We start from the raw sequence: 21,237 nt of genomic DNA, 5'->3' as shown, positions 1-21,237 counted from the left end.
TTCAGCATATATGAAGATGATGACGTGATTGGATATTTCTTAAGTAAAAGAAAACTGACATGCCAAGTAACTTAACATTACCATGAGTCAGTAAGTGTGAAGTTCCACAGACAACTCTGCATTTGCAGCTTTGTTGAGAAAGGCAAACATTCAATGATAAGCTCATATACTGCATCTCTTTATGTGTGGGGAGAAGATGTGAGCCTGGTGTGGATTTAGGTAGACCAGGCCTGTGCAGCCGCTGGCAGTCCTTTAGGGCTTGGGCGCTCACACGTTGGTGTTAACAGTTTAGCTTCAGTGCCAGGTAGAGAATGAATGACACAGGGCAGGGTGGCACATCCTTGGAGATGTTTGTCAGGAGATGTCCCTCCCTTCTGCATGTTTACACTCACAGGGGCCACACTTGGCTGTTAGCGGGGGAGAAAACTGGGAAAACAGCCGTCTTGTGAGAGCCAAGACTCTTACTGTGAATATTAAAGAGAGACAGAGACGGAGAGAGAGAGAGAGAGAGAGAGAGAGAGAGAGAGAGAGAGAGAGAGAGAGAGAGAGAGAAAACCAGCTATCTGGACAAAACAAAGCTGGGTTTGGAGAGCCCGGAGCACATAATAAGCACGGCTCTTTCACTGCACACCCAGGGCACTCTGGAAAAGTGGGGAGGCCGCTGAATGGGAAAGGAAGTAATAAAAAAAGCAAACTTCTTTGAAAAGAGTCCTGTGTGTGTGTGTGTGTGTGTGTGTGTGTGTCAGTCCATACGCATGCAAGTGAGTGTTTGTGTGCAGCTGTCTGTCTGAGTGATGAGTACGTATGGCCTACCTGTAGTAGAGTTTTTGGACACGAGATACAACCTGACTTTTTGATGCTTGGAATTGCTGAGAGACAGAAACATTAAATATTGTAACGCCATCAAAGACGGTGGGTGGATCACAGGGGCCTTGTGAAAAGGTAAGGAGATCTGTGCCGTGTCCCTTCGCCAGACATTTTGACGGGAGTTTAAAAAGCAGCGACTCGCCAGACAAGCGAGCCAAGAGGTAGGAGGCAAGTAAAAGGGCAGTGGAGTTTGATGAGAGAGTCTGATTGCCATTCTGTCTGACGTGCAGCCTAAATGAGCTAAGAGAGAACGACTGAGCACACACACACACACAGACACACACACACGCTGGAGTGGGCACTGAAGTGTCTGGCTTTTAAGTATTTTGCATTAATGCACGCATCGTTTTAATGTCACAGCATTTTTTTGGCAAATATGGCAAGAAAAGAGTGTAACTTGGTTAAAGGGTGAGAGGGAGCATGAGAGGAGAGGAGACAACAGGGGGGAGTTGTGAGGAGAAAAGGAGGCAGGAGAGACACATGGAAAGAAAGAAGCACGTTGGGGAAGTGGTGGCAGTGCTGTAACTTCAGTGACTTCATCCCCCAAGGTAGTCTTTTCGCTAGTCATCAGGGACCTGACTTCTCTCATGTCCCGTATCCGACTAGACTTCTACAAGTGGGGTAAATAAAGAATGACAAGCCCCCAACCCCCCGCCCCCCACGTTGCACCTCCAGGCAGCTCTCACCCCTCTTCTCCCCTCTCCATGGCAGACACGGTGTGCAACAATACAGCTTTAACTAAATAACGTCTCATTTCCTCTCTGTTCCCGTTGTTGAAAGATCTGCCACATTTTTTGCACCACTTTTTTTTCCCCATGTTTTATCATGCGGTCACCGGGTAGCTAAATAACACACTTTACAAAAACAGACAGGCACACAGAGACTCCCTCTGACACGCACACACACACACACACACACACACACACACACACACACACACACACAAACATACATTTGGAGCTGTCTCTTGTGTGGTCACAGGGAGCTAAAGAACACATGCAAACACATGAGAGGACCTCACATTGAGCCTGCAACGCTGCTCTTTCCAACAGATTGCTGATTTTTAACCGCTGAAACCTCAGTGCAGTCTAATGTGTGTTTGTGTTTGTTTTAAAGAGCAATTAAGTATAGAAAGGCGTCATATTTAGCGCTGTTTTCTTTATTGGGAATATGGAGGAAGCAGAGGGCAAAGTAAAGTAGCCATTTGATGAATTGCATGCGATCGGCCGGGCACTAAAATGGCACTGTGAAAAACATAGTCTGCCCAAGCGCAATCGCTCTATTCTAGATAATCAATACATCCACAACTAAGGACATTATTTCAGCTCAAAAAAGAAAGGAAAAGAAGAAAGAGTAGCAGAGGTAGAAGACATGTAAATTCTGTAGGAAGTTAAAACTTCATTTGGCTTAGTTAAAAATAGAGAGAACTGCTGCTGGTGTAAAAACGAAGATGAAAAGCGTGGCAGGACAGCGTTCGTACCGACTGTAATTAAATCGATTTAAAATGCAAAGCAAGGACCTGAAGGAGTGATAACTCTCTGAATACCAGCACCACCAGTAGCCCTCCCAGGTGCTAGACAGCGAGACAGGGAGTGTCATGGAGGCTCCACCCGGCCTCCACTCCCATCCCCTCCCTCTAGCTCCAGGCAGGTCAGGGACAAGCTGGAGATCAATAGCTTGCGTTTGCCCACAGCAGCCCCATTTCTCAGCCGGGACACTGATGCTAACTATCAATAGTAATAAGGGGCTGTCTGAGGCACAGTTAACTGCTGGCCAACCAACACAGCTGTCTGGCGGCAGCTGATAAACATCTTGTGCCCAGAGTCACTGCGAATAAACCACTTGATATGTTTCAACTTTGCGGGTGTATTTACTGTAAGAACGTGTGTGTGTGTGTGTGTGTGTGTGTGTTTTTGTTTTACGTGGCGTGTCTGCTCGCTCGGTGGTTACCTGCGTGCTGCTTTGTTGTGTGGTTACGCTCCTCGCCTGGCTTGCTTTGTGGCTGAAGACACAGACATCACATGTGTATATTCTGTAGGTTCTGTGTTTACGAGCGTGTGAAGTAATGTAGGGATAATTCAATGTGTAATTTTTAGTTTTTCCTCCAGGTTCTTAAAAATACATAAACACTCAGCTTTCGGGGGGTGATGTCTGTAATCTCTTCAAGATGTTTGGAGTGTTTGGTTCCTCTGTAACCCTCCAGTCTTAGTGATGTGTGTCAGTTTAATCCGGCTCCATTCTGTGAAACATCTAACGAGCTAAGCATCCCTCTTCATCCAAATATCGTTTGTCAATGTCATATGAAAGCAGAATGTGTTTTTCACGAATGCGAAGGAGCTAAAATAGGAGTCTTGGTGGTCGTCCAGTACCATGGTGTTTCTCCTGAATGCAACTCAAGCGAGCACGTTTAATCAGATACAATCAAGCGAATTTGTATCATAACAATATGAGGATTTAATGATTGTGTCTCTGAATGTATCTATTCAGAAAAAAAAGTTGGTGCAGGCTAATGAGAAACAGACATAAAGTCTTGTTAATATAACTTACAAAAATTCAATTGTATTTATATTTACTCTATATTTATTCTTATATTTAGTTAGTTTATTTTGCATTTCCGATTTCCAATGACTGCCGTTTTTATAAAAAAAAAAAATCCAAATAGAGTCCAGTTTCACATTAAGCACGTTATGAATTTGCTTTTGTTTTTCACACATGTGAAAAGCAGATTAATACCAGTGTTATTTTAAATGGAAGCCATGTCATCTTTCTATATTATAGTGTCATCGTAATTGTCATTACTATTTATCATACACACACACACACTTTTATTTTTCAAAAGCAAAAGTGTGCCAGTGTTTGCAAACTATACAACAGGAAGCAGATGTGGATTTGTGTGTGAGTGCACACTGCCTGTAGTATCTGGTTTCCAGTTCCACCAGTCAGGACAGGACAGGACAGTGCTGGCTGCCTCACCTCTCACACTAATAACTGGGAGGACGAGACTCTTAGTCAGGGATCCTTTGGCACTCATCTCTGAACACTTGTACACTTGTACCTGGGCAGCTACAGCTGATACACACACACACACACACACACACACACACACACAGTAGCACAGAGTAAGCAGTGTGTGTGTGTGTGTGTGTGTGTGTGTGTGTGTGTGTGTGTGTGTGTGAGTGAGAATGTGTGTGTGTGTCACGGATAACTGTACCAGTGGCACATGCAAACTTACTCACTCCATGCAGATGCAGTGTGTCAGTGAGTGTGTGTGTGTGTGTGTGTGTGTGTGTGTGTGTGTGTGTGTGTGTGTGTGTGTGTGTGTGTGATGGGCCGGTGACCTCCAGCACCTCAGTGACACTCTTGACTGTTTGCTTGTTTTCCCTCAAACAAGACGGGATTGAAAGGGGGTGTCTGTAACTGCAGCTGAGATAATGTAAAAACAAACACGGCCCATTGATATCGGGTGATGCTGCAGGAAGTTGTCAGGGGGCACAATGGGGGGAGACAATCTGTGGGACAAGTGGTGGCAGGGCTGCTGGAGGACAATAGAAAGGGTTTGATCTCTTAATTAATGGAGGCTATTCTCTACTGCTGCAGGTACTGAATTTTAATGCAGGCCATTTTTCAAAGGGGTTTCTTTAGTGGCAAAACAGAGCTCTAAATGCTGCATTCTGATCATCTGAAAGACAAAGCCATTTCAGTTCATACCAGAAGTATTCATAGACTCTGTTGCAATTGCTTGCACCGCTTTATAAACTTAAGTTCAATTGATCATTTAAATGACATTCCTGTATATATATATAAAAAAAAAAAAACATATCGTAGATTTGAAGACAAGTGAAATAAATGATGTACTTATACTCATTCTGAAGTTGTAAATATAGTAAGATTAGTTTGCATTGAAGTTTTTGGACATCTTAAACAAAGCTGCACAGTGCCATTAAGGCTCATACAGTGACAGTGTGTGTGTGTGTGACTTGATAGGAGGAAAATGTGGGCTTATTTCTTTATTTCTTTGAACATGAGGCCAGCTTACAACAATCCCTTTAATCAAGCTCCTAATCCTTCTGCAAGACGTCAGCATTCCATTAATAAGGCCATGCACTCCTTGATATTTGTGTTGGGAACGACAGAGGTCAAAGACTTTTAGCATTTACTGTTAATCAAAAATAAGGCCCAGCATAGCAAGAACATACTTTCAGTCTGCCATAAAAAGGACCATGTATTTAGTAAATTATATGTAACTGATTAAGGGCTGTCTGTGTCAGCTGACATGATTTTACTGTATTTTTATTCAAATGTGCACATAACTTTGCAATAGTAGCCTACGTTTTATTAAAGGGCTTTAAATATTATATTTAACTGATGACAAGTAGATCAGCCCTTTCTAATAATTATGGTGTGTAACTGCTTGATAGTGACACATACCAACAGTCTTGTGAATTAGTGAATTCACAAGTGAATTTGTGCTAACATGCACGAGTCTTGAGACTATGCAGCCTCATAAACCCTAAACCCCTTTAAGTTTTTCCCGTTTCCTCGTCTTCGCCGGGCTCGCCGGGCTCCCATTATCTCACACACACACACACACACACACACACACACACACACACACACACACACACACACACACACACACACACGTGCAGCTGACCTAGATGAAGGCCTGATCCAGCTAGTTGTAATTCTTTGGGCATCGCGTCGAGCAGGGAGCAGGACTGTGGAACCCACCACGTGTTGAATGCGGTGTCACACTGAAAAGGGGCTTTTCTACCTCCGAACACACTGTCTGAGGATCACTAACTGCTCGGGTTTGGGACATTCCCCGCCGTAACTATCACATTATGCGGCCAAACGCGCAGCGTTTCCGAGCTGTATGATCAATCACGGGATGTCAGTGATAACAGTGAATAATGGCACCCGGCCGGACCTTCTGTCATATGTTGCGCACTGCATTGATTGCGCGGACAACTGCGCACTTTTTATGCGCCAAAGTCTTCTGTCATTTTCCCCCGCAGAGAACAGTCACTCTTTCATTATGACAAAGAGCGACTCGTACACTGGGACGATAAGCGTGGTTATTTACTTATTATTAGAGTAATTAAAAAACATAATAATTTAATTTATATAAAAATACGCATTAATATAAGATGTCCGTTTTTAAATCTATATAATTAACATGATGTGTTTTTTTATTGAAATAATGAGGATCTGAGTGAGAATATTCCTTTTACCCTCCACTTTCCTCTGTCAGACATCAGAACTGTCCAAATTAACAATTCATTCTGTGCTGGATATCATCAGTATTAATTTATAAACAGCAAGCAGGCCGGCCAATCGCGCCTGAATGGCTAGAAAAAAATCTTTTAAGTCAAAGTTGAAAACTTTTTCAGGCACTGACATTGAGTTATGTCCGTTGGGTCCCCAAACTGTGTCCGTCTGTGTCATTCAGCCCATGATTGTTAACACTGTATCCTCGCCGTCCCGAGTGAATCCCATTTAAAATGTCTCCCGCTCGGCTGGACTGCAAATCACCCTGTTTACAATCTCACACCAACACTCACATCAATTAACTGCCCATTGATTTTCCCGCCCGGGACATTACAATATTGCAGACCCCTTTTTCCTCTCCCAGCAATTTCAAGTTTGGTACACATAATTGCAGAGGCTTTTTAACGGCACACACACACACACACACACACACACACACACACACACACACAGAGAGAGAGAGAGAGAGAGAGAGAGAGAGAGAGAGAGAGAGAGAGAGAGAGAGGGAGAGAGAGACATACACACACGCGCGCGCGCGTTTCCCCTATTAATGATCATTTGCTGTTGGATTTTGTTAGTCGCAGCCTACATTTCGATTTGGTTACATTGTCGTGTTTTAAGTCATTCCAGTCATTTGTCAATCTTCTGAAATGTGTGTCAAATTTAAAAATACATATTTTCTTTGAATATTTGACACGACGCATTGATAAGGCAGATCAGTGGAGCCATCAGAGGTATTTGATTTTCCCCCGCTCTTTCCTTTTTTTTTTCATGAATAAGTAAATAGTGAGGCTAGCCGAAACTAAAAGATAGCTGACACAAGAGAGGACCAGATCCATCTAGCCTGCAGCCGCTCTTTAAATATTCAGTGAAAAATAATGGCATCCGAGGCATCACCTATAGTAACATTATTATCTTCATTTCTCAAAATCAGCTCGACTGAGAGCTTCGTTTATCTTTTTCACGTAATAAATCTACTCGACTGAGCGCTCACATGAAGCTCCTGTGGGACCTCTTGCCCTCTAAAAACATCCCCTCTGAAGGCGCACTCCTGCCTGTTTGTGCATTATTTAGACCGATAATAATAATTATCATTATAACAATAATAATGATAATAATTATTGTTCTAATAATAATATGTAGTGTACGAGAGGTCCGTGACTTATGCACACAGTTGATTCAGACATTGTTTTCTTGGCAGCATTATATTGCTCATTATATTGCTCACTTATCACTGCCTCAAAAAACTCGCATTTGTAGAAATCAAAAATCAACAAAAGGCCTTCAAAGCATCCATGTTTTGATGAGGTGTCATGCAGCCATTCATGCTGGTTTTGCTATACAAACAACCTACTGGATGGCGACGATATAAAGACAAACAAGTTTGTTTTTAAATAGTTTAAAGGATGGTGTGAAACGCAGATGAGTCCAGATGACTTGTGTGAGACAGACATTCGCTGAAAAAAAAAATGTTTAGGGGCGAAATTAAAAGCTTTGTTTATCCCTATTCAGATGAACAGACTTGTCTCCGCTGTCTTTCCCACTGATCATCCCGGTGCGCACAAAGTGTTTGGATCTGCTGTGCGCAATCAGAGAGAGAGAGAGGGAGGGAGAGCGACGGAGGAGGTGGAGGTGAATGGCAGCATGACTGAATAGCCCTGTGACCAATCAGATCCTCGATGGGCCGGGCTCCACATTTGTCCCAGCGCTGCACGGGCCCTCAAAGTTTGTTTATTCGCGGAATGCAGTGTGTGATGAAAACGTGTTAGTAAGTTACCCCCTTTTCGACTAATAATAATCAAATGAAACTGACTGGGACGTCGCAACACACTGTGGACTTTTGGGAACGCGCACCGGTGCCATTTACGCACGGAACAAGCTCGCGCGACGCTGCGTTTTAGCGCACCGGGAGCCACGACCGAAACTCTTCAGAGAGTAGGTGTCGGTGTACAACACAACAAGAGCTGAATTACAGCGATCTTAATGCAAGAGCGGAGGACGGACTACCGAGTTGCAGGAGAGAAGAAAGTTGGCTGGAGATCGCGGAGGTCTGAGTAGCGAGCGTCCAGTCAGTCCACATCTACAGGAGGGGGGGAAGCAAAGAAAAACTGTGATCGCTGCTTGATCAATGTGAGAGATTGAAAGATACTGTCGCAGGCATTGACTCGAGACGCTGACATTCCCCTGTAGTAGTCAAGATAAGCTTTGACTTGGCTAACAGAAGGGGTTAAACCGTATCTAAAGGGAGTTTGGAAAACCCAGCCTTTCTTCCCCGTACGGATCAACTCATTGGGTGGGAGCAGAGAGAGAGACAAGAGTCCCCAGCAAATCAGGAGCTAATTGATTAAAGAGACTTCATTTGAATAGGAGGGGGGCTGGCGAGGTGCCAATCGCCTTTCAAAGAAGCCCCCCGTATGATTAATCGCAGAGCATTATTGATAATCATAACGGGGCACATGCGCGGTGGATGGGCTCGATTTACGTAATTTTTTGAGAGGGTTTTGTAGTCATTTTTTTATTCTTTGCCTGCTGATGTGCCAGCCAGCATGTCGCGGAGGAAACAAGCGAAGCCGCAACACTTCCAATCCGACCCTCATCTGCCCTTATCGGAGCACAATGGTGAGTCCAAGTCAACCAAAGTAGCGCTGCTTCTGTCCAGGCACCGCGAGTAGCTTCAGCTTCTTTTCTTTTCTTTTTTTTTTTTTTTCCGGTCGTTTAATCGTGTCTGTGTCCATATCTGACAGTTAAAGTTGGTACTTTGAAGTGGACTTTACACTCGTGCTTTTTGTTTGTTTCTTTGCAAATCCCAGCGTCTTGGTGATGAAAGGCTGTGCCACTTTTCAGAAAACTCAGGATTTCCTTCAGTTGACTTCAGTGCAAAGAGGAATTTGGGTCCACTTTTCTATTTCAGCACACTCAAGATCGCTATAATCCAAATTTAACTATGAAAGATAAATAAGTGAAAGATAATTACGAAAGTACGGGGCGCATTTCTAACCAGGTTTACTGCGTGTGTGTTAAAAGTTTCCAAACTTTTTGTTCGCCACTTCAGCTTTAAATCGTGTTTTTAAACCAACTCTGAAAGTCTCGTGTAGTGAGTAGTCGCTTTTCGGCTCCTGTCCGAGGCTTCCCTGCGTTCAGCGGTCGGTCTCGGTGCGCCGACACGCAGCACCCTGTCGCTCCTGCCGGGACTCCAACTTTCCCTGAGTCCCGGACACACTGTTTCAGTCCTAGCTGTAAGCTCGTACAGACGTTTCCCACTTTTTATGAAAATCAGTCTGTCTCAGCCTCTGTTTGCACACTAACGTGATTTATTGCTTTACAAAAAAAAAAAAAAAAAAAGTTGGATGAAAAGAGGGCAAGCTGCTCTGAGAAGCGCTGATGAACACACACATCCTTCCCAGATCCTGAAAATATCCCTTCGGTTTACTCATCGTTTACACTGTTTGTTCAAATAGCAGCATAGAGCAGTCTTGCTCACTATGAGACACACACCGACATACACACGCGCACGCACACACACACGCACACACACACACGCCAGTGCGCACACACTCGATTTGCATTTCATTACAAAATAATTTTTACTTTCTCAATTGATCTGAACTTTGATAATCTGGCTTGTTCAGTTGCGCTTTAACGCCTCCAGACAAGCTCATGCCTGAAGATGATCTCCTGCTGCGAAAAGTGATCTCTGAAAATCATTTCTTCTCCAAGAGAAATCCACTTTTAACGCTGCTGTGGTGCCGAACGTGTGAAGTCAGATTGTACAAAGTGGCATTCAGAGCAGAAAAATCCAGGACTGTGAGCTGGAGCTGAGAGTTTCAGAGGCCAGTGACAGCCAGTCAAGCTGCTCCAAATTTCTTAAAAAGAAAAAATAAACCTAAAAAAAAAAAAATCAACCAATGAATAAAAAAAGACTTCAACAAAACTGCGGCCTGATAAGCTGGTAACAGAAGGTTAATAACAGTCGGATTTCGTAACAGGACGTTGCGTTGTAACGTGTTTTTTTGTTGACCGACTTTTGGACTTTTCTATCAGAGGATCCATTACCAAGAAAATAATAGTTATTTATTTATCTGTAATTTAAAAACATGCTCTTAATTTAAATGGAGGCTTTTCTTTGGTCTGTCGTGGTGCGTGATCGAATTTCGCTGGCCAACATTTATATTTTTCATTATTTTAATTTGGACAAAAAAATTAAAAATAAAAATAAAACATGCCATTCATGAAACAGCAGATAAAATGAGGAATAGTTTTGGCGTTGGCTAGACCTGTTGGACAAGGCCTATAAATTTAAAATAGGCAATGTAAATACGCTGAAAGCCTCATTGTGTTTAGGAGTGCCTGAAAAGCATGTGCAGGTAATTTGAAAGAAACACTTGCCTCTTTCAGGAGGAAACTCTGCATAGAAACGCTATCTGCTGCCCATTTCACGTGATTTTTAGGAACTTGATGGTTAATGCAAGTCCCAGTTAATTCCTGAGTGCTGTCTTTTGCTGCATTTTCCTTAAAATCTAATAAAGTTAATGAAGAGTTACTTTAGTCACCAACCCTGGCAGACTGCAGAAAACACAATTTCTCAATTATGTCCAATACTATGCGGCATGTTCGAATTGTTGCAAGTGTCTTGTGTGTGGAATTATAAGGGGTATGGACAAGCTGTCTTTAGGTTCTGGGGTATTTAGCTGAGACTCAGAGCAAATGTGCCGTGTGTAGAGAGTTGTGGTGGCCGGAAGTGCAAACAGAAAGTCATTGTGTTTGTAGCTGAATATCAGTGATGCTGAGGGCCGTAGTTACTGGGAGGTCGGCGTGAGAGCCACAGAGGGTGGGATGTTGAGCTGTTTTAACCTTTGCCAGTGTCCCTCTGTGTGGAGGTGATGAGAGTTCAGGGCCCAGTGTGTTCCTCTCTACCTCGTCATTGACCCTGCTGATCAGAGCTGCAGGCGGCCCAGCAAGGCCTCGGCTTTTTATTTAACTGTGTGTGAGAGTGTGAGGCCTTATCGGTGTTGTGGTCGTCCCCTTTTCCCCTATCAGAGTGGCCCCCCTAGAGGGCAGATTGGCAGGGCAGCCCCTTTTGCTCTGTTGTTCCCCTGCAAACAGAAGAGTGAAGTTGCTTGTCATTTTGCCAGTGTTTATGTGGTGTGAGTCTAGGTGTAGCGTGAAGGACTTGCTTTGCCTTTTTTCCCTCCCCTTAAGCTTTAAGCATGTCACCGGGGCAGAGCTTCTTAGATCTGAGTCTTGTCCTGGACCACGGCAGCTTTAGTGGAACCCCATCTAGTGTTCAGTGGGATGAGTCCTGAGGGCTGGAGACGATGAGAGCAGAAACCCTCCTGAAGTTACAAGTGTCAAGAGGCTCACAGAGGCCCCCTGCGAAAAAATAATGTAGGATCTCTCAAAGCTCTCCGTCAACTTTTCCGACTAATCCTCGCTTTCTTGTCTCTCATATTCAAACTTTGGTCGATCTCTTCAAGACTCTGTCCTCTGCTCTTTGTCTCTCCTGATGCCCTTTAGCCCTGCGCACAGCTTACATTGTGCTTTTGATAGAGATTCTATGGAAGTTTTACAGACTCCATCTTTATACCAGCTTGACTCTATCTTAATTTTAATTCGAAGTTAATCCTTGCTATTTTGGGAATTAATCCTAATGCTAGCATCTGCGCTCTTTGCTATACTAGTCTTATGTGGACAGTGGATTTGTAGTCGTGCATTGATTTAGTTTTGATCCGTTTTTTTTTGTTGCCATATGAAGTAAAACACAGGATTGCACTTAAAAGAGCAAATGTGTAGCAGTGTAAGCCTTGAAGTTATTGAAGGAATATGACTCTTATGTTTTGAAGTTGTAAGGACATTATTATTGTTTTCCTCGCTCACATTCCAAACTTAGGATAGAGTTAGTGAAGAGGACAATGTCCACTGCTGCATTGCACAATTTTGATGAAAACGTTTGCTCCAGTTCCTTAACTGGTAAAACAGAAATGCACGGATTGTTTTGGGTCATGCGTTGTGTCTTTTCTTTTTTCTGTAATTATACAGTCTGTTGATAGTTTTGTCATTGACATTTTTTGCATTTGCGGGTTAAAAACAGTATAAGATGAATCTTTTGATTTGTAGGATTTTTGAAAAGTGCAAATACACAGAATTTAATAGCTTTTGCTTGAAATAAGTTTAATTAAAGAAACACACTTAGGCCCTTTCTGTAGTATTGTATGAGTAAAATGGTAAATTTAATTTCAGTGTAGACCGTTGTTTCTCAAATATTATGTTCACTGTGTGTAGCCTATTTTTTCATATGCTCATGCAAAGCATATTAAAACATGCACACACACACGCACACACACAGTACTCTGTCTTTTTTAATTTTGCGCCTTCCAGAAGTTTGTTTGCCAAAAGTTTGTGTTTTTGTATGGCTCCTATCTTCCTTCCACTCAGTGTCATGTGATTGGATTTTCTTCACGTTAATTTGTGTACAGTCATCTTGAGAAGAGAGAAAAGGTGTTTATTTAAGCCACACATTTCTCACACTATGAATCAAACACATTTTTTCAAAATTAGCACTTGGGGTGTAGGTAGACGGGTGGGTGGAAGAGGGGATTTAACATGAAAAGTTATCATTAAAGTTGAGGCTTCCCTGTTTGCATGGTTTGGTGGTGTGAGGGCCAGGGTTTACTGTCATGGCAACTTTGCGTTATCTGATGTCTCTGAGCAGAGGAACATTGAGGGAGATAATCCCTGAATTAAACAGGATCTGCTTTGAGTCGACTGAGATGAGCAGGGCCAGGCTGTGCCGACGATCCCCGCCGCTCCCATGCTGCGCGAACAATGGGAAGGCATCCTGTCTCTCTGTGGGGCAGGGCTGCACTTCTCTGGGTTTCATTTGCAAATGAATTCTTGGCCCTGATGAAAGTGTTGAGGGGCCAGAGCCACAATGAAAGGGATTCATAGAGAAATGCAATTTGTAAATCAACTTGTATGTTAAACAGCGAGATTTTAGTGTGACAAAGAGGGAAAAGAATAAGGAAAGTCTGGAGCACAGCAGTGGCTCTGGGGGCAGGGTGTCGTCCTGCCTTTTCACTCCGCTTGTTTATCAAAATGGAAAATTAAAAATGTGTTTTGCTTTTGAAAGGCAGTCATCACTTTTGAATTTTCATCTCAATGACAACAGAAGTTGCTGTGTCTGTATTCTGCGTGCTCTGTGCAGCTGGTGTGTCCAGTTTCTCAGTTTTGACAAGTTTGTGATGCATGCATTCTGATGTACCACCCTGCTCTGAAGTTTTGAGGAAGTAATTTATTTAAACATAATTTTTTAAATTGCCTTTTCCCACACAAGAATTTACTGATAAGTGCTTTTTCTATGGTTGATAATGTTTTTGGGTCAAAGTTTTCTCACAAATATGGAAAAAAAAGTCTGGTGACTTTTAAATTAAGATATATTTAGATATATTTAAAAAAAAAATGTTCATTCAATTCTCGACATTGTAGCCATAATGTCATATCATATATATTAAATAAGTCACCGTTTACTAACTCTTCAGTATTTTTTCCTCTTTTGTTTTGCTTGTTGTGTTTAGCGTGCACACACAAAAGCCTAGAAGCTACAAGCTCCTTTGTTCGTGTCTCACTGTGACTGCAGCCTGAGTGGATACAAATTAGTTTAGTGACATAGATAACCTGTCCAAGATGCCCATAGTTGGCTGAAAATGAGCAAAGTTGACAGCAAATTGAAAGTCTAATAAGTCCTTCAAATGCTTGATTTGCGCCGAGTGGACAAGTCGACTTTGAAGGGCATGGAATATAGGAAATCAATGCTGTTCTATGAAATTTCATTAAGACCCAATGTCCTCACTTCACTCTATTCTATATTTTGATGGATTATGTGGAGAAAATGATTACCTTTGGTTGGGCTGATGAAACCCAGATGTACATCTTCAAAGATCACTTTTAAGCAATATTTGAGTAGTCCCCATTGATTTTGTATCCCCTCTTATCGTGTTTCAGAGGCCACTGCATTGAATAAGGCCTTTTCTCATTTCTGTTGGCTTATTGTTGCCTTTCGATCGTTGTTTTTGTGAACACATCAAGGGGATAAGTGTAAAACTGATTAACTTAAGATTAACAACAATGGAATTTGAGGAGATAAAGCTGCTTCTTCAGCTGCAAAACATTTCTAATCACTAATCCTCTGTTTCCTCTTTTTCAGGGGACACAGAACTTTGCTCAGAGGACCCCCCCTGCAAGGAGTCAGACGCCCACGTCTGTAGCAGATGTTGTGCTGAATTCTTTGAACTATCAGATCTTGAGGAACACCAGAAGAATTGCACTAAGAATCAGTTAGTTCTGATAGTTAATGAAAATCCTGCCTCCCCCACCGGAACTTTCTCGCCTGGGTCTCCACCCCATAATCCTGATGACCAGATGAATGACACAGCTAATAACACTGATCAAACAGAGTGCAGTGACCTTTTGGAGCCCAACACTCTCGAAAAAGACGAATCCATGGACGTGGATGTTTCCGGAATGAGCAGTGGTCACGAAGAGGAAGGCAGTCACACAGAGAGCAGGAGCCCCATCAACACAGTCAACGGCCATGGTGGCAGGAGCACCTCTGGCCCTGCAGTAGGTACTTCAGCTGTCTCTGCCCCTCTACCTCAGCTGAGTAACCTGACTGAACTGGGGAACTTCTCCATGATCAATAGCAATGTCATAATTGAAAATCTGCAGAGCACCAAAGTGGCTGTGGCCCAGTTCTCCCAAGAGGCCCGTTCCACTGGGGGCCCCAGAGTGGCAGTGCCAGCCCTTATGGAGCAGCTCCTAGCCCTGCAACAGCAACAGATCCACCAGCTGCAGCTTATTGAGCAGATTCGCCATCAGATACTGCTACTGGCCTCCCAGTCCCCAGAAATGCAGGTGCCCCCAACTTCTGCTCCAGGCACAATGGGGCCTGCTGCCAGCCCACTGACCACACTCAGCTCACATCTCTCCCAACAGCTGGCTGCAGCCGCAGGGCTAGCACAGAACCTGGCTAGTCAGTCAGCCAGTATTAGCAGCCTAAAGCAGCTGGCTGCAGCGGCACAGCTACCTCAGTCCAACCCAAACAGCAGTGAGACATCTCAGAGCATTAGCACACTGGGGCCATCAACAGTCAATGCCCAGTCCTCTGACAAGGGGCCGAGTCATATGAGTAGCCTCCACTCTCAGCTCAGCAACTCCTCACTCGCTAAGTCATCCACGCCAGCATTTGGAATGCGTAGCTTGTTAAGCTCTGCAGTGAATCCCCTTCTACCTCAGCCCCCACCTGGAAACCCCATGTTCTCCAGTTCTCTGCCCAATGTTGGCACCACCGTAGAGGACCTCAACTCTTTAGCAGCTTTGGCCCAGCGGACAAAAGGCAAGCCGCCAAATGTCACTTCATTTGAACATAAGAGCAGCTCTGATGATGCTTTCTTCAAGCATAAGTGCAGGTTTTGTGGCAAGGTGTTTGGGAGTGACAGTGCCTTGCAAATCCACCTGCGCTCTCACACTGGTGAGAGACCATACAAGTGTAATATTTGTGGCAACCGTTTCTCCACCCGTGGTAACCTGAAGGTTCATTTCCAGCGTCATAAAGAAAAATATCCACACATCCAGATGAACCCCTACCCTGTTCCTGAGCATTTAGACAACATACCAACAAGTACCGGCATTCCATACGGCATGTCTATGCCCCCTGAGAAACCTGTCACCAGCTGGTTGGACAGCAAACCAGTTTTGCCCACTCTGACCTCTTCAGTCGGCATGCTGTTGCCACCAACCATGCCAAGCCTGCCACATTTCATCAAAAAGGAAGATCACTCAATAGCCATAACTAACCCTTCTGTTACTGCAAAGAGTGACTCAGGTGCTGCTGAACCTTCGGCTAAAAGTAATGATGGGGTGTTTGAAGAGGGTGAAGGTGCAACTCTTCCTACCTCAAATGGGAAAACTGAAGAAGGCAGCCACTCCTCAGGCTTCATGACAAATGTGAGCTCTGCCTCAGAGAGCACTGCTGACTACACAACATCGAACAGCCCGCCCATGATGACCAATCCACTCATGCCTCTTATGTCTGATCAGTTCAAGGCTAAGTTCCCCTTTGGAGGCATTCTGGATCCTCTCCAGGGGTCAGAGACCTCCAAGCTACAGCAGCTTGTGGAGAACATTGACAGGAAGGTGACAGACCCAAACGAATGTGTCATCTGCCACCGTGTGCTGAGCTGTCAGAGTGCTCTGAAAATGCACTATCGCACTCACACTGGGGAAAGGCCTTTTAAATGTAAAGTTTGTGGCAGAGCATTTACCACCAAGGGAAATCTTAAGACCCACTACAGTGTCCATAGGGCCATGCCTCCTCTCAGAGTCCAGCACTCCTGTCCTATTTGTCAGAAGAAGTTCACAAATGCTGTGGTTCTACAGCAACATATTCGCATGCACATGGGTGGGCAGATCCCCAACACCCCTCTGCCAGAGAGTTATCCAGAGTCCATGGCATCTGACACTGGCTCATTTGAGGAGAGAAATTTTGATGATCTCGACAACCTCTCTGATGACAACATTGAAGGAATGGAGGAGGGCCCAGATAGCAGTGTGCCAGACACACCCAGGTCAGCTGACGCCTCCCATGACAGTCTGTGTAACTCACCAATTCCCACTGAAATGGCTGGTCAGGAGGGGCACGACAAAAACGGCCAAGAGAACACCCACAATAATGAAACACAAGAGCATCAATTCAGCCAATTGAAGGCTATGGCAAATGGCTTAGCTGAGGGAGATTGCCTCACCAATGATTCCTCATCTCTGGGAGGGGATGTTGAAAGCCAAAGCGCTGGTAGTCCAGCTGTGTCAGAATCTACCTCCTCCATGCAGGCGCCATCCCCCACTAGCTTGCAGCCACAACCACACAAATCCCCCAGCCTTGAAGAAAGGCACCAGAGGGCCTTATCCTCTGAGCACACCAGTGCAAGCCTCTTGCACTCTCACCCCTCCAACATTGGAGCCCTGGACCTGACATCTGTCAACCCCTCAAAAGATTCCCTGGGCATGATATTCGCCTTCCGTGAGCGTAGCACCATCAAGAACACATCCTGTGACATCTGTGGGAAGACCTTCGCTTGTCAGAGTGCCTTGGACATTCACTATCGAAGCCATACCAAAGAACGACCATTTATTTGCACGGCCTGTAACAGAGGTTTCTCCACCAAGGGCAACCTCAAGCAGCACATGCTGACCCATCAAATGAGAGACCTGCCCTCACAGCTCTTTGAGCCCTCAAACACCAGCCTGTCCTCCAGCCCAACTCCTTCCCTCCTCTCTGTAGGCTCTCTTAACAAACCAGAGGTCAACGGCTTCCTCCATGGCCTCCACCAAGAGAACAAGGACATGCCCCCCGGCTTGGTCACATCATCTGCCTCCACTTCTCCAGTGCTTTCTGCTGCTCCCCCACGCAGGACACCGAAGCAACACTTCTGCAACACGTGTGGGAAGTGTTTCTCCTCCTCCAGTGCTCTGCAGATCCACGAGAGAACCCACACAGGGGAGAAACCCTTTGCCTGCAGTATCTGTGGTCGGGCTTTCACCACCAAAGGAAACCTCAAGGTAAATGTTGAAACATCCAGAAAACCGTTGGTCTCCTAAAAGTTTGTGCGTGAGAATGTTTGTGAAAAATGAGTCTCAGAGCTGCTATTTAGTTTTATATGGCATGTCAGTGCACTAGGCATCAAGAGGTGGTAATGTTGTATAATTAATTAATGGCACAGCTCTCTGAGAAAAAAATACCTTAGTGGAAAGGCTGAATCACACAACTAATATGATTATTGGGTAGAAATTCCAGAATGTAATCAGCTAAGAATGATTCAGTGCACAGAATTAATTATCAGAGGCAATCTTTATGCGCAAAGTCAGTCTGTAGTTTTCCATTGCAGGCTCTGTCAAAACTATCACAGGCCTAAATCATTAAGAAAAGGATCTTGCTCAATGATCTACAGAAACTTGGGAGAATTATGTGAACATAAAATAAAATAAAATTAACCCTAGAGAGCTAAGAAAGTTAATTTTTAATTTTTAAAGGTTGTGGTAAATCAAGCTCTGGCTTTTGTTTGAAACTGGTCTTATACAGAGATGTCTGTGTTTTTACTTAAAGTTTCTCCTCTATTGTTAGCATAGAAAAGTCTCTTAACTTCTTTGTAATAGATTGCACATAAAACACCTTAAAACATAATCATTTGAATGTGTCTTTCAAGGATTATGAAGCAGAAAAAAAATAGGAAAAAAAGACGTCTTTTACATGAAGAGGGTATTGGCAGAGGTGAAATGTCACATGTAATACTGGCCAACGCAATGAAACCGGACAGTGCAATTTTACCCCAAGCCCTGTGGTCCCCATGTGAGATGAGCAAATTAAGGTTTAGATTAAACAGCATGTATCAGTCTTGCCAAAATAAGATGTTTACACCATGCTGGTACCTCACACAGCAGAGGCAACCGACTGGTCTGCTGCACCCAGGGTGTGAAGCTATTTTAATTTGGAGTCGAGCATTATTATTATTTTTTCCATTGCATCATCTCATGTGCAGCTCTTGTGGCCAAGTTTGTAAACATCACTAATTTTCATCCCTCTCATTGCTCTGTCTCTCTCCTCCCTCCCTTTTATTCCCTTTCTCTCTCCTCCCTCTGTCTCTGTGTAGGTTCACATGGGCACGCACATGTGGAATAGTGCTCCTGCCAGACGTGGCCGCAGGCTCTCAGTAGATGGGCCAATGGCCTTCCTGGGTACGAACCCAGTCAAGTTTCCTGAGATCTTCCAGAAGGACATGGCATCAAGGGCAAGCAATGGGGACCCAGCCAGTTTCTGGAACCAGTACGCTGCAGCCTTCTCCAATGGCCTGGCAATGAAGACAAATGAAATCTCCGTCATCCAGAATGGAGGCATCCCACCCATGTCAGGTGGTGTAGGAAATGGGGGTAGCTCTCCCATCGGTGGCCTGACTGGCAGCTTGGACAAGCTACACAGCATGGAGCCCAACGCTGCTCTTGCTGGTTTGGAGAAAATGGCCAACACAGAGAACGGAGCCCACTTTCGGTTCACACGCTTCATAGAGGACAATAAAGAAATTGTCACCAGTTAGAGCGTATGTCCTCGGTTGCGCAGATACACGTGAAGATGCCTCGTGGCATATTGTACACATATGTAGACAAACACAGAAGAAGAGAAAGAAAAGAAGAGAAAGACAGAGAACAAGACAGGGACAAAATCAACTGAACTGCTTTGCTCGCCATTGAATCTTTACGAACATGAGTGTGAAGACAAGTTGCTTTTTTTGTACAATGTACATGTTATAGTTTTAAGGAGCTTATTTATTAGTGATTATAACCTTGCTTGAAACCAAGTGGAAGCATTAACAATTAGGTTTTTGTTTGTTTTAAAGCCAGAATGGGTATGTATGGGTGCTTAAAAAATGTGCTTTTGAAACTTAGAATATCTGGGTAGATAACCTTACCTTGGCATTAAGTTATTTTCTGTCTGTAGTAGCTATAACAGAACTGTTGATGTTCATGTGATGCATTAGCCCTGTAATAAGCAAACAGACTTGCTGTAAATAATGTACACTGATCTTCTGTAGATGGTCTAACATCTGTGTGTTCATGCCTCCCTCCCCTCTTCAAAACAAAACAATGAATTTCAGGCGAGGGACTAAATGATGTGGTAGTCCCTTTCTTTCCAGTTGCTATTTACCTTTATTTTATTTAAGGAAGACAAAACATTGAAGTTTGCTACATTTCAAGGGTTTCTTTAGTGTTAATTCGTTTTGTTGTTACTGTTTCTGTGTATTGTACTTTCTACTTTTCGTTCATTTCCATATTTTTTTCCCCTCAATCTCTTTTTTTGTTGTTGTTGTTGCTCGTACTTTGGTGTTGTTCAAAGCAAGACAGAAGGGAACATTCGGTGTGGCCTATTTCCTGGTTTTTGGAACTGAGACAGCCAATCAAATGAGCAGGATTCTCCTTTAGTTTCTCCGCTGGATTTCCACGTTGCTGCTATGTCCCAGCATCCTCACTGACATCAAGTGCAAAGTTATGTGTTGAAGCTTCTGTAAATACGTTCAGATGTGGAAATACAAACTCCCTCGTAAGAAAATGTACATAAAGCTCACACAAGAGAAGTCCATCATGGCCAGGGGACAAAATGATAGTGTTTTTATAAATATAAATATATATTGGGTTTGACAACCTTCGGACTGTTACATGCACTTTCTTGGAAAGTTGGAAGATCTTTATGGGTCCAGTTTCTCTACACTTTAATACCTACTAACAACTAAGATACTGTAATTCTTTACTCTAATAATCAAATACATCAGTTTTCCAAAAGAAACATTGTGTCCTTGTGCTTTTGTTCCCTCTTTTATTTTTTATATCATTAAAAAAGAAGTTGACAATCATTTTTCACACATCAATCATTGTCAGACATTTGAAAAAAAAAAAAAAAAAAAAAAGAGAGCAGAAATAACGATAAAGTAACAGTTTGCCTCTGAATAATTCGTGCTCGTTGTGCAGCTCTTCAGTTTCTCTGCACTGACCAGCAGCAGAGGCTCAAACGCCTGCTTGGATGCAATCACTGATGGCGTGGCCTCCCCTGCTCTTTAATTTAAATCATGATCGCACTTTTAAACCTCATAATTTCCGTTGCCAATCCTTGAAATCGTCAATTAATCGCTAATCCTCTGAATCAAGTTGATTCGAGGCTCCTTTTTTACGCGGAAGGGAAAAGGTTTTCTTCTGCCATTTATTTATACACGCTCACCAGATTGTGATAATAAAATAAGCCTCAGCGGGGAAAACGTGTTATTTAACCTGGACCAGACAGTAAGGCAGGCACCGTCAGCTGCAGCCCTGGTGAGATGTTAGTGATGCAGTTTGAGGAGGAAAAATACGTTTCATGACGAACGCGACGATCTTATTATTTCCCTCAAAGCCCCAAAAGAAGTTGTCAAAACGATCACACGGTCATAAGGATAAAGCCTTTGACGGCTTTGAAGGCATTTGCCTTCCTTTTTTTTTCTTTTCTTTTTTCTTTCTTTCTTTCTTTCT

General features: G+C 43.6%; 1 protein-coding gene across 2 annotated transcripts; it reads left to right on the top strand.

Annotated features, from left to right (window-relative positions):
* Positions 1–817: 817 nt before the first annotated feature.
* Positions 818–20,513, top strand: sall1a (spalt-like transcription factor 1a). 2 transcript variants are annotated; one of them, XM_076748818.1, is made up of 3 exons: positions 818–942; positions 14,339–17,748; positions 18,837–20,507. In XM_076748818.1, exons 2-3 carry the CDS (start codon positions 14,554–14,556, stop codon positions 19,275–19,277), a joined length of 3,636 nt encoding a protein of 1,211 aa, XP_076604933.1. In that variant the 5' UTR covers positions 818–942; positions 14,339–14,553; the 3' UTR covers positions 19,278–20,507. The 2 variants fall into 2 exon arrangements, with proteins under 2 accessions (XP_076604933.1, XP_076604847.1); XM_076748732.1 differs by lacking the exon at positions 818–942 and adding an exon at positions 7,868–8,757 and having other exon boundaries at positions 18,837–20,513.
* Positions 20,514–21,237: the final 724 nt, after the last annotated feature.

Source organism: Chaetodon auriga, chromosome 1 (genome assembly GCF_051107435.1).
Source record: "Chaetodon auriga isolate fChaAug3 chromosome 1, fChaAug3.hap1, whole genome shotgun sequence".
In the NCBI taxonomy this organism is placed as follows: domain Eukaryota; kingdom Metazoa; phylum Chordata; class Actinopteri; order Chaetodontiformes; family Chaetodontidae; genus Chaetodon; species Chaetodon auriga.
The sequence above is the reverse complement of the archived record's forward strand: the minus strand, read 5'-3'. Positions and strand labels throughout refer to the sequence as shown.